General features: G+C 44.2%; 1 protein-coding gene across 4 annotated transcripts in view; it reads right to left on the reverse strand.

Annotated features, from left to right (window-relative positions):
* Nucleotides 1–12,757, reverse strand: part of LOC122559849 (SLIT-ROBO Rho GTPase-activating protein 1-like) — a 300,957-nt gene that overhangs the window by 17,512 nt on the left and 270,688 nt on the right. For all 4 annotated transcript variants that reach the window (XM_043709964.1, XM_043709965.1, XM_043709962.1 and 1 more), the window contains exon 18: nucleotides 6,771–6,850. In XM_043709964.1, the coding sequence (XP_043565899.1) occupies nucleotides 6,771–6,850 (80 nt within the window). The remainder of the gene's footprint in view (nucleotides 1–6,770; nucleotides 6,851–12,757) is intronic.

Genomic DNA, 12,757 nt, shown 5'->3' on the forward strand with positions numbered 1-12,757 from the left:
CGTGCTGATCTCCCCCCGTGCTGATCTCCCCTCGTGCTGATCTCCCCCCCGTGCTGATCTCCCCTCGTGATGTTTGTTAAAGTGCAGAGGGAAGCTGGTGTGCTAATGCGCTGCAGCTGTTGAGTATCACGGCAATCAGGTTAAAAACCCAATGACAAGTCTCTTAACAGAGAGAGAAAGGAGTCAGTGACCCTCATGGGGAAAGTGGTTGGGCTTTAATCCAAGTCCCCAAAAGATCCTCATAGCAAGAGTCAGCAATGATGGCCTTCAGGCCCTGAACATAACACTGAAGGCTCAGATATCCCAGGTGCTTCCAATACGCTAAGTGGCAGTTCTGCTGACAGTAGCAGGTTGGGGCTGGATGGCCAGCAAGTAAAACAAACCTTTTATTAACAGGCACCTATGGGACTAGGAATGTACTGGTTGATCAGATATTCCGGTTGATCAAGGGATCAATGAACCACCATCACCTCCAAGTCAAACTCCTTCCAGATTCTGACCCAATAACTGCTGCCAAAGTGCTCCCAGTTGCGTGTGCCAGTGATGCACGTGCTCAGATTTACTGTGCTTATTTGGCCACCGCCACATATTTACTGGTGAGTTATTTCCCAAAGTTTGCAATCCAGAACTCTGCGCCTGTACGATGAGAAGCTTTGGTGGTGTCAGGAGACTCAGCCACGAAGGAGCAGCTCACTTTCAGAGAGAGGAAATCCCTAACTCACAGCACAGAGGGTGCACTGACAGCACAGAAACAGAGAAAATAATAGCTGGAGTTGGCCCTTCAGCCCTTGCTGCCCTATTCCTTTTGATCATGGCAGATCATCCAACTCAGTATCCTGTTCCCATTTCTCCTCATGCCCTTTGATTCCTTTATTCCGAAGAGCTGTATCTATCACTTTCTTGAAAACAATCAATGTTTTGGCCTCAACCACTTTCTCTGGTAGGGAATTCCTCAGGTACACCACCGTTTGGGTGAAGAAATTGCTCCTCAACTCAGTCCAACATGTTCTACCCCATGTCTCCCTGGCTTCTGGACTCCCAGTTATCAGGAAATCCTTCCTGTGGTTACCCTGTCACAAGGATGTTGCCAGGGTCGGAGGGTTTGAGCTATAGGGTGAGGCTGAATAGACTGGGGCTATTTTCCTGGGGCGTCGGAGTCAGAGGGGTGACCTTCTAGAGATTTATAAAATTATGATGGGCATTGATGGGGTAAATAGACAAGGTCTTTTCCCTGGGGTGGGGGAGTCCAGAACTAGAGGGCATAAGTTTAGGGTGAGAGGGGAAAGATTTTAAAAGGACCTAAAGGGCAACTCTTTCACGCAGAGGGTGGTACGTGTGTGGAATGAGCTGCCAGACGAAGTGATGGAGGCTGGTGCAATTGCAACATTTAAAAGGCATTTGGATGGGTATATGAATAGGAAGGGTTTGGAGGGATATGGGCCAAGTACTGGCAGGTGGGACTACATTGGGTTGGGATATCTGGTCGACATGGACGAGGTGGACTAAAGGGTCTGTTTCCATGCTGTGCATCTCTATGTCTAAGACTAGTCCTGTCAGGATGTTATAGTTTTCTATGAGATGCTCCCTTCATTTTTTTAAAACTCCAGTGAATATAGTTCAACCAATCCCGGCACCCGAGGAAGGCCATGCTTCGAGGTGGCAGCTCACCCACCACCTTCTCAAGGACAAGTTAGGATGGCCACAAACATTGGCTCTTCCAGAAAGGGCCCACATAGAGTCATAGAGATGTACAATACGGAAACAGATCCTTCGGTCCAACCCGTCCATGCTGACCAGATATCCCAACCCAATCTAGTCCCACCTGCCAGCATCCCGCCCTTATCCCTCCAAACTCTTCCTATTCATATACCCATCCAAATACCTCTTAAATGTTGCAATTGTACCAGCCTCTGCCAAATCCTCTGGCAGCTCATTCCATACACGTACCACCCTGTGTGTGAAAAAGTTACCCCTTAGGTCTCTTCTATATCTTTCCCCTCTCACCCTAAACCTATGCCATCTAATTCTGGACTCGCCCACCCCAGGGAAAAGACTTTGTCTATTTACCCTATCAGTGCCCCTCATGATTTTATAAACCCCCATAAGGTCAGCTCTCAGCCTCGGGTGCTCCAGGGAAAACAGCCCCAGCCTGTTCAGCCTCTCCCTGTAGCTCAGATCCTCCAACCCTGGCAACATCCTTGTAAATCTTTTCTGAACCCTTTCAAGTTTCACAACATCCTTCTGATAGGAAGGAGACCAGAATTGCACGCAATATTCCAACAGTGGCCTAACCAATGTCCTGTACAGTCGCAACATGACCTCCCAACTCCTGTACACAATACTCTGACCAATAAAGGAAAGCGTACCAAACGCCGCCTTCACCGTCCATCCCAAGAATGAAGAAAATAATTGCTGACCAGTACCAGTCAGAAAGAAAAGCTTCTACAGTCATGATATATGATAAGTGTTGCCGGCTGCAGAAGAATAGGTTTGATATATGATAAGTGTTGCCGGCTGCAGAAGAATAGGTTACTCTGGATTTATACTTTCTTTGCTTCATTCCTGGGTCTGTCATGGACTAATTGATCAAGATTGATGACCATAATTAGTAAATGACTTCCATTACGGAGGCATCCAGTGACTGCTAACATTGCAGAAGCCACACACCAGACAGAATACGGTCATTTGCCCTCCAGCAATTCCTCTGTCAAAGCACTTTTCAAAAATAAAACTGGCAGTTTTGCAGTAACCGGGTCTGCGAGTGCTGCATCGGTCAATGCAAATTCAACAGATGACGAGCAGAGACGTTTAGGCCATTCAAACAGGAGTGCTTTACAATTTGGCACCATTCCCATCAGATAAGATCACATCAATTCATCACTGCCGCTGAATGAGAGAATTACTTTCGCAGATGTCGTTTCAATCAATACGCTTTTCTGTTGTGTCTAGTGCCTTTATATTGCTTATCAGAATCAATAAAAGGCAGGGTCACCCAGCACCAGCTTGGTTCATACACAATCCTCCTGATTTTCTCTCTCTGCGTTTTTGTTAGATTCGCTATCAAAAAGTTCAGCAGGCTCTCAGATGAGAACTAGAGGATTTAACTGAAGACACCTGAATCTGGAACAGAAAACCCCCGTGTCTCATTTGGCTGGTCAACTCCAACATTTTCTGACCTGATAAACATGAGGCTTCTAAACTGTCAACTGCTGAAAACGAGACTGAAAATTAAGCCCATGAGCAGCTCACATTCCAAGTGTCCTTTTACACGAATCCAGTTATTGTTCCTTCCCATTAGTATCACCAGAGTCTGAGCTGACGCATGAGAGAGATGACAGGCATTGAGTTAACCTGAGGGTCACCTTGCGCTCAGGTGAGGTTGAGAAGGTGAATGGTCACCTCAGCTGGTGTGGGAACTGAACCCATGCTGTTGATGTCACTCTGCATCACAAACCAGCTGTGCGGCTAACTGAGCTAACCACACCCTCTCTCATTACTATCCACTGCTGGTTCACACAGAATGCTAACTGCAGTGTATATACAAGGTGGGAGATGATGATCTCCAAATGTGTGATAATCATAACACACGATGGTGACTGGAACAGACAGTCACTTTAGATTGAACCTCGGCAATGAATGCGCAATCAATTCACTCTCTTTGTATAAAAACACTTTTTTTTCACCTTTACATCAGCATCTGCCCATGACAGCATTTCTAGAGGGCATAGGTTTAGGGTGAGAGGAGAAAGATATAAAGTAGACCTATAGGGCAACTTTTTCACACAGAGGGTGGTATGTGTATGGAATGAGCTGCCAGAGGAAGTGGTGGAAGCTGGTACAATTGCAACATTTAAGAGACATTTGGATGGGTATATGAATAGGAAGGGTTTGGAGGGATATGGGCCGGGTGCTGGCAGGTGGGACTAGATTGGGTTGGGATATCTGGTCGGCATGGACGGATTGGACTGAAGGGTCTGTTTCCATGCTGTACATCTCTATGACTCTATGACCTGTTAAAAACACTGGGCTTTCAATTGCTTGCTGTGTTTTTTTAAAAATTTAGAATCTCCCTCCCAAAAAGGATACAGGTGGGAAATAGAAATGATCAACAAAGATCCGTACAGGACCTTATTGCACATTGCCAAAACAGTTCTGAGTCTTTTGGAGACAACAGTTAGTTTGAAGTGCAGAGAGCCACATCCGGTGGGATAGTAATTCCCATCTACGGCAATTTAGATGGAAATTGAGCTGTTACTTACTAATGGTTGCCAATGCAAAAACAGCCGCAGTGCCACTTATGCCGCATCGGATGCTGCCTGACCTGCTGTGCTTTTCCAGCACTACTCTAATCTTGACTCTGATCTCCAGCATCTGCACTCCTCACTTTCGCCAAGGTGCCACATATGCCATCACACCCATTGTGTGGGAATCCATCCCTGTTCGCACCACCCCCTGACTCTAATGGGAAACTCTCTCTGTTTAATCTGCAGAGTTTGGATTGAAAACAGGGAGCTAAACTGAACCCTCAAACTGACACAGCCCTGCACAGCTTTAAGCCAGTGCAGAATGACTCTTCACATGACAGTGAATCAGTGAACAACTGGGGCGTTGAGAGTAGGGACTGTTCCTCCTCAAAGCAGCTGCACTGTGGTCATGTAGGGGGCATGAAAATAACCAAACGTTTGTAATTTTAGTGACTTGTTTAGACTGGAGAAGATGAGGTGTTTAGTGTTAGAGACGATCGAGAGGAGTTTTGATAAATATGTTTAAAATCACAAGGGGTCTGGACAGAGTGGATGGGGGAATCTGTTCTTGTTGGTGGAAAGACTGAGAATCAGCAAACACAGATATGGCAGGACAACCAGAGAGAAAGAAACGTCTGCCACAGAAAGAAGATATCACGGTTGCTGGAGATCTGACACTAAGTGCTGGAGAAACTCAGCAGGTCAGGCAGCATCTGTAGACAGAACAACAACAGTTAACATTCCGAGTCCAGTATTGGAATGAGAACTGTCGGAGAGTCATAGATTTATAAAGATGTATGGCACGGAAACAGACTCTTGGGTCCAACCTGTCCATGCCGACCAGATATCCCAACCCAATCTAGTCCCATTTGCCAGCACTTGGCCCATATCCCTCCAAACGCATCCTATTCATATACTCATCCAAATGCCTCTTAACTGTTGCAATTGTACCAGCCTCCATCACTTCCTCTGGCAACTCATTCCATACACACACCACCCTCTGTGCGAAAAAGTTGCCCCTTAGGTCCCTTTGAAATCTTTCCCCTCTCACCCTAAACCTATGCCCTCTAGTTCTGGACTCCCCCACCCCAGGGAAAAGACTTTGTTTATTTATCCTATCCATGCTATTCCAACAGTGTCCTAACCAATGTCCTGAGTGGTTCTGGCCTGGAATGTGGTACCTGACAACATGGTGGAGGCAGATTCAATCACAGCTTTCAGAAGGGAACGGGATAACTTTCAGAAGTGAAAATAGCGTTCAGGGCTTCTAGGAAATGGCAGGGGAATGAATTAGCTAAACTGCTTCAAAACTGTGAAGAGGAATCAGATTGGACTCGAAACATTAACTCTGGTTTTCTCTCTCCACAGATGCTGCTGGACTGCTAAGTTTCTCCAGCATTTTCTGTTTATATATTGAACAAGGCTGACCACACTGATGGTGAGGGGGGGCTTAGCAGGGTTGGACTTATTTCCCTAACTGTTTTATACTCCTCCCCACGTTTTGATGTCAGACATAGCACTTCCAGGCCCCACAGCCATTTCAGCAATTCTCATTTATTATTCAGTGTCAACATAAACTTACTTACTGCCTTTGAAGTAATGAAAGCTTCCAAGGTTATTCTCACACAAAGCATTAGAGAGCAATATTCCTCACTGAAGCCTGTAAGACAATATTAGGGCAGACAGCGACAAGCTGTGGCCACAGAGGTAGATTTTAAAGACGCGTCCAAGAGAAGGAAAAGCAAGGCAGAAACGTGGAGGGAAGGAATTCTGGAGCCTGAGCCTTAAAAGTGATGACAATGTCAACAGTGCAGTGACTTGGACACACAAAATGGCCAAGCGCAAACATCTAAGGGGCTTGGAGCAGGGGGGAAATCAAACAGAGACAGAAATGTGAAGGAGGATACAGGGGGCTTTGAAAAGTAGACTAAAAACTGTATTTAATTTTTTGTACTAATTCCTACTCTGAATATGGAGGTTAGCCTGATGGGAGTGGAGATTGGGAATTTGGCTTCAAACTCTAGTGCACCGTCTCACCCCTTTTCCCCCCTCCAACCCCTCTCCCTGCAATAGGACTTCTTGCTCATCCATGTCTACAGCAGCCTGATGCAGCATCAGAGGAGCAGGAGAGTTGACATTCAGATTGGAACCTTTCATCAAGATTCTGCCTGCTCTAATCTCCCATCCACAGCCTCCAACCTTATCGTTCCCCAACCCCGCAACGCCTGTTTCTATGTCCTATATCCAAAATTCGTAAACCTGACCGCCCCTGGTTGACCGACTGTCTCTGCCTGTTCCAACACCCCTACTCTTCTGATGCTGCATGACCTGCTGTGCTTTTCCAGCTCCACATTTTATCGACTCTGACTTTCCAGCACCTGCAGTCCTCATTATCTCCACATTGGGAATCCCGCTATCAAAAACAAACAAGACCTGAATCTATGACATGTACACGAGTTGGGGAATGTTTGTTAAAGCCTGGTTTCCCCGGTGTTTAAAGCCCAGATTTACAGAGCAGGAACATACCATCCTCACTGGTGTGCGTCTCAGTACCAGCCTCGAGATCGACATCCTCCAGTGTCCCATGTTCACTGTAGGGACTGTCACTGTTGGACAGAATGGAAAAGAAAATGGCTTAATTCTGAAGGCAGTCAGGCATTTCACGAGAATGAAAAGTTGTCTTGATTATAGAATTGATTCCTAGTCAGTCAGTCAGTCAGTGGTTCAACATCTGTTCAAGGCATTTAAGGTAATTGAAAGATTCGATAGGATCGTGAGAGTGTGACCATTGCAACATGTGGTTAACTTAAAATAAAGTGAATTACAATGAAATAAGGATAGAATTAACTAAAGTGGACTGGGTTGATAGATGACAGAATTGAGGACGGCAGATGCTGGAGATCAGAGACAAGATCAGAGTGGCGCTGGAAAAGCACAGCAGGTCAGGCTACATCCGAGGAGCAGGAGAATCAATGTTTTGGGCAAACCTGTGGAAGAGCTTTTGCCTGAAACGTCGATTCTCCTGCTCCGCGGATGCTGCCTGACCTGCTGTGTTTTTCCAACACCACACTAATCTTGTCCCTGGGTGGATAGATGAGCAGGAATGACAGTAAGCCAGCAGTGGCAAACATTTCAGGAGGTAGTTCATGACAGTCAGCAAAAATACATCCACTAAGGAAGAAAGAGTCTGAGAGGGATAAACAAAATATAGCTAACTAAGGAAGTTAAGCAGAGTATAAAGTTAAAATTAAACACATATAAGGAGTCTAAAAGCAGTGATAGCCTTGATAAACTACGCGGGCAAACTAGCGAGGAATGTAAAAACAGACAATAGAGCTTCTTTAAATATGTAAAAAGTAAGACAGAGGTCAAAGTGAACGTTAGCCCCTTAGAAAATGAATCTGGGGGGATGGTTATGAGGAATAAGGAAATGGCAGAGTAATTATTCAGATACTTTGCACTAGTCTTAACGATGGAAGATACTTTGACCATTCCATTTATACTAAATGTGGGGGAAGAATTAAACAGCATCACCAAAGATGTGTTACACAATCGAATGCAGCTAAAGACAGATAAGTCCCCTGGTCCCGATGGCTTCCATCTTGGGATACTAAAATAGGTAGCTACAGAGGTAGTGGATGAACTGGTTGAAATTTTCCAAAAATCACTGGATTCTGGAGAAACCAAAGGATTGGAAAACTGCCAATGTGACATCCTTTTTAGGAAGGGGGGGGGAGTCAGAAAGTAGGTAATTATAGGCTGATCAGCCTCCCATCTATTGTTGGAAAAGTATTAGATCAAAATTACTAAGAAAGAGCAGATCATTTGGGAAATCATAATCTAATCAAACAGAGTCCACATGGTTTCATAAAGGGGAAATCTGACTAATTAATGTCTGGCTAACGTATTAGAATTTTTCGAGGAAATCTTCAGCACACGGGATCCAGTAGACGTGTTTCATTTGGGCTTCCACAAGATGTTCAACAAGGTACCTCACAGGTAGCCGAGTCATTAGATGCCTCACAGAAAGCTGAGTCATTAGATACCTCACAGGTAGCTGAGTCATCAGATACCTCACAGATAGCTGAGTCGTTAGATAAGAGCCTGTAGTGTTGGAAGTAATATATTGGCATGGATAGAGAACTGGCTCATGGGCAGGAAACAGCCAATGGGCATCAGGAGTTCTTTTTCACATTGGTGACCTGTGACCAATGGGCTTCCACAGGGATCAGCACTTGAACCGCAACTGTTTCCAATATATATGAATGATGTGTAGGAAGGAAGCGAATGTACTGTAGCCGAATTTGCAGATGATACTAAAATAGGTGGAAAGACAAGTTATGAGAAGTTTACAGTGATATTGATAGTTTAAGCGGGCAAATAAAATGGCGAATGGGAATATAATGTGAGAAAAGATGAAGATGTTCATTTTAGAAAGGAGAACATAAGAACAGAGTATTATTTAAATGGAGAAAAACTGCAGAAAGCTGCAAAGGAATGTGGGGCGGGGGGGTGGAGAAAGCTAGCACACAGCTGCAGCAGCTAAGGAACGATAATGGAATGTTGGCCCATTTCTCAAGGGGGGGTAGAGTACATGAGCAGGGAAGTCTTACTGCAACTGTACAAGGTGCTGGTGAGACCACATCTGGAGCACTGAGAGCAGTTGTGTTCCCTCTGTTTAACGGAAGATATCATTTCATTGGAGGCAGTTCAGAGAATGATGATCCCTGTTATGGAGGGACTGAGCAAAGGCTAAACAGCTTAGTTTAGAAGACTGAGAGGTGATCTCAATGAAACATACAGGATTCTTAAGGGGCTTGACAGGGTCAATGCTGAGAGGGTGTTTCCTCCTCACGGGAGAGTCAAGGACCAGAGGGCATAGTCTCAGAATAAAGGGGCACCAATTCAAGACTGAGAGGAGGAGGAACTTCTTCTCTCAGAGGGTTGAGAGTCTTTGAAACTCCTTGTACAGACAGCGTGTGGACAGAGACCTTGTATATATTTAAGGTTGCGATAGATAGATTTTCAATCAGTCGGGGTATCAAGGGTTACGGGGAAATGGCAGGAAAATGAACGTTAAAAATGTTGAATCAGCCACCGTCCTAAAGCATGGCTGAAGAAGGGCTTATGCCCGAAACGTCGATTCTTCTGCTCCTTGGATGCTGCCTGGCTTTTGTGTTTTTCCAGCATCACATTTTTCAACTCTGGTCTCCAGCATCTGCAGTCCTCACTTTCTCCTAAAGTATGGCTGAGCAGGCTTGAGGGGTCAAAATGACCCACTCCTGCTCCTATTTCCTTTAGTCTTAACAACAACCTTCATTTATATAGAACCTTTAAAGTTGTAAACATTCAAAGACATTTCACAGGAACATCATCAATTAGTATTTGACACTGACTGTCAGGAGGAGATGGTAGGACAGATTAGTTAAAGGGGTAAGAAGCTTCTTAAAGGAAGACAAGTAGATATGTGCCTAGGGTTAAACAGCAAATTAAAGGGAGGCTTTGGTAGAACAAACTAATTGAGCATAACCTTAAAATTCGAGATAGGCCACTGAGGAAGTCAGGAAACAAGTCTTTACACAGCGGCTAATGGAAATTGGGAATTCTCACTCTCTTTCTCTGACAAACCTGAGGCTGGGAAGTCAATTAAAAACTGATATCGATTGGACTTTGTGAAGCAAAGTGCTTAAGAGTTAACAACCAAAAAGGCTGAGTAGATCAATGTTATGGCTCATTCGGGAAAGTTCATCGATTCTCAGCTCTGCTACTCCGTGTCACGACTAAAGTTAATGATTTAGTCAAAGTATGCAAATTTACCTGCCTGTGGAGTCAGGTTAACAGAAAACACTGACCAGCTTCTGTACTTAACATGAATGATTGTTTTATTACAAATTAATACATTCTAATAAAAAGTAAACAGTTAGAAACTCTCAACATATGTCTCTAAGGGTTAAAACTCTAACCTATTGTGAACCACTCATACAGCATACACGTGCGGGCACACACACACACAAACACACATGCACAGACATATGTGCGCAGAGACGCACGTACGCAGACACATACATGTGCAGCAAAACCAAGCATTGGTTTTATGGGCTGGTTTTCCATTTAGACAGAGCTGTGGGGAATGGAGTGCATTATTTCCTCCTCCAACTTCATTGTAATTGAGTCCTTTCCCTCACTTCCTACCTTTCCCTGTTTTTGTTATTGTTGCTTTGTCTCTGGTGGGTACTCCAAAAAATGGCTGGCTTTCTATTTCGAGAGAGGTGGGCACTACAGGGGCTGGATTGCATTATCTCCCCTTTCAACTCCATCTTGAACTAGACCCTCCCTTGTTTTCCCCACCTCCTTTTTGGTTTCTGTCATTGTTGCACTGCCTGTTGCAATTGTCACAGTTTAGTTGTTTAAATTGTTGATTTGGTGGTGAACTTTAAGAAAACAGGAACAGAAGTGTGCCATTTGGTCCTTTGAGGACTATTCAATCGGATCATTTCAAAAATAAAACATCTGGCTTTCCTCAGTAAGGTGAAGAACTTGGGATGTGGTGAGAGCAGTCTGGTGTTTGTATTGAACTAGAAGGTAAAGTCACCATAGTCTTACCATACCATAGGGCTGCTCTCTCATCAGAGAGAGATAACTGGTGGTGGGTATTAACCTGAGGGACACCTCAACTCAGTGAAAGAGAGAGATTGAGCAGGAGAATCCTTCATGGGAACCTGCAGGAATGGAACCCATGCTGTTAGCATCACTCTACATTGCAAAGCAACTGTCCAGCCAACTGAGCCAAACCAACCCCAAGTGTGGGAGATGGACTACGTCCTCCCTTGCTAAATAGCTGAGGAGTGGTGAATCACGTGTTGGGTTGAGACAGGGACAACAAGGATGAAACATCACGACATGTTTGAACGTTACAGGAGTTTATAAAATCATGAGGGGCATGGATAGGGTAAATAGACAAGGTCTTTTCCGTGGGGTGGGGGAGTCCAGAACTAGAGGGCATAGGTTGAGGGCAAGAGGGGGAAGATTTAAAAGGGACCCAAGGGGTAACTATTTCATGCAGAAGATGGTGCATGTGTGGAATGAGCTGCCAGAGGAAGTGGTGGAGGCTGTTACAATGACAACATTTAAAAGGTGCCTGGATGGGTATATGAATAGGAAGGGTTTAGAGGGAGAGGGGCCGGGTGCTGGCAAATGGGACTAGATTAGGTTGGGATATCTGGTCAGCATGGACGAGTTGGACTGAAGGGTCTGGTTCTGTGCTGAGCATCACTGTGACCACCCCCATATCTTCAGGTGCATCGATATTACTCCCTGGAAACCCTAACCAGATCTTACGTTAATATACTTACATAATAAAATGACATGAAGCATTTCACAGAATCGCTATCAAGAAAGATTTAACTCAGAGCCAAATCAGATGATATTAGGTCAGGTAACAAAAAATAATCAAGGGGCAGGTTTTAAGGAGTGTTTTAAAGGAAAATGATATTGAGTAAGACCAAGTAATAATGTTAGAAATGAGGTAAAAATGTTGTTTTTGCAGATATAGAAAAAGCATACAGAAAAGGGGTACAGCAAAAGAACTATTAACTCTGCAGGTATTTAGGGAAGAGTATCTCTACTTTTCAGTGCATAGTTATGGATAATTAAGTACTAACTTTAATGTAGATTTATTAAAGAAAATAATTCCTTTTACCATAATGTTTAAAACAACAGTTTCAGCAAAAAGCTAAGATTACTGAAACATATAAGCGAAGCACGAAAAAGATACATTGTTAAGATGTATGTACAAGAATGGAATGTACCTATGGACAATGAAAGAAGTTACAAAGTGGAACATCGAGATAAGAGTTTAGAAGAGAGATTGGGTAATTCGAAGTCTGGAGAGATGACCTCACTCAGCTCAAAGGGTATAACTATACACTAACTTAAGTTCTAATTGGCTTTCATTTGCTTATGCAATTGAAGCCCTTACTTGCAAGTTTGTAATAAATTGTCTTGTTTCCAGCTTTGGTGGTCTCGTCTAAATTTTATTGAATTTTGTTTCTAACAATAATAAAAAGGGAGACAGCAAAAATGAGAGACAGAGAGACAGCAAGAATGAGAGAGAGAGAGAAAAACAGCAAGAATGAGAGAGAGATAGCAAGAATGAGAGAGACAGCGAGAATGAGAGAGAGAGAATGAGAATGAGAATGAGAGTGAGAGCGAGAGAGAGAGAGACGGCGAGAATGAGAGACAGCAAGTATGAGAGTGACAGCGAGAGCGAGTGAGAGAGAGAGAGAGACAGCGAGAATGAGAGAGAGAGACACTGAGAATGAGAGAGAGAAAGACCGTGAGAATGAGTGACAGCGAGTGCGAGTGAGAGTGAGAGAGAGACAGTGAGAATGAGAGTTACAGCGAGAGCGAGTGAGAGAGAGAGACAGTGAGAATGAGAGAGAGAGACAGCAAGAATAAGAGAGAGAAAGACAGCAAGAATAAGAGAAAAAAAAAGCGAGAATGAGAGAGAGAGA

The sequence above is a fragment of the Chiloscyllium plagiosum genome, chromosome 19, assembly GCF_004010195.1.
Source record: "Chiloscyllium plagiosum isolate BGI_BamShark_2017 chromosome 19, ASM401019v2, whole genome shotgun sequence".
Classification (NCBI taxonomy): Eukaryota; Metazoa; Chordata; class Chondrichthyes; order Orectolobiformes; family Hemiscylliidae; genus Chiloscyllium; species Chiloscyllium plagiosum.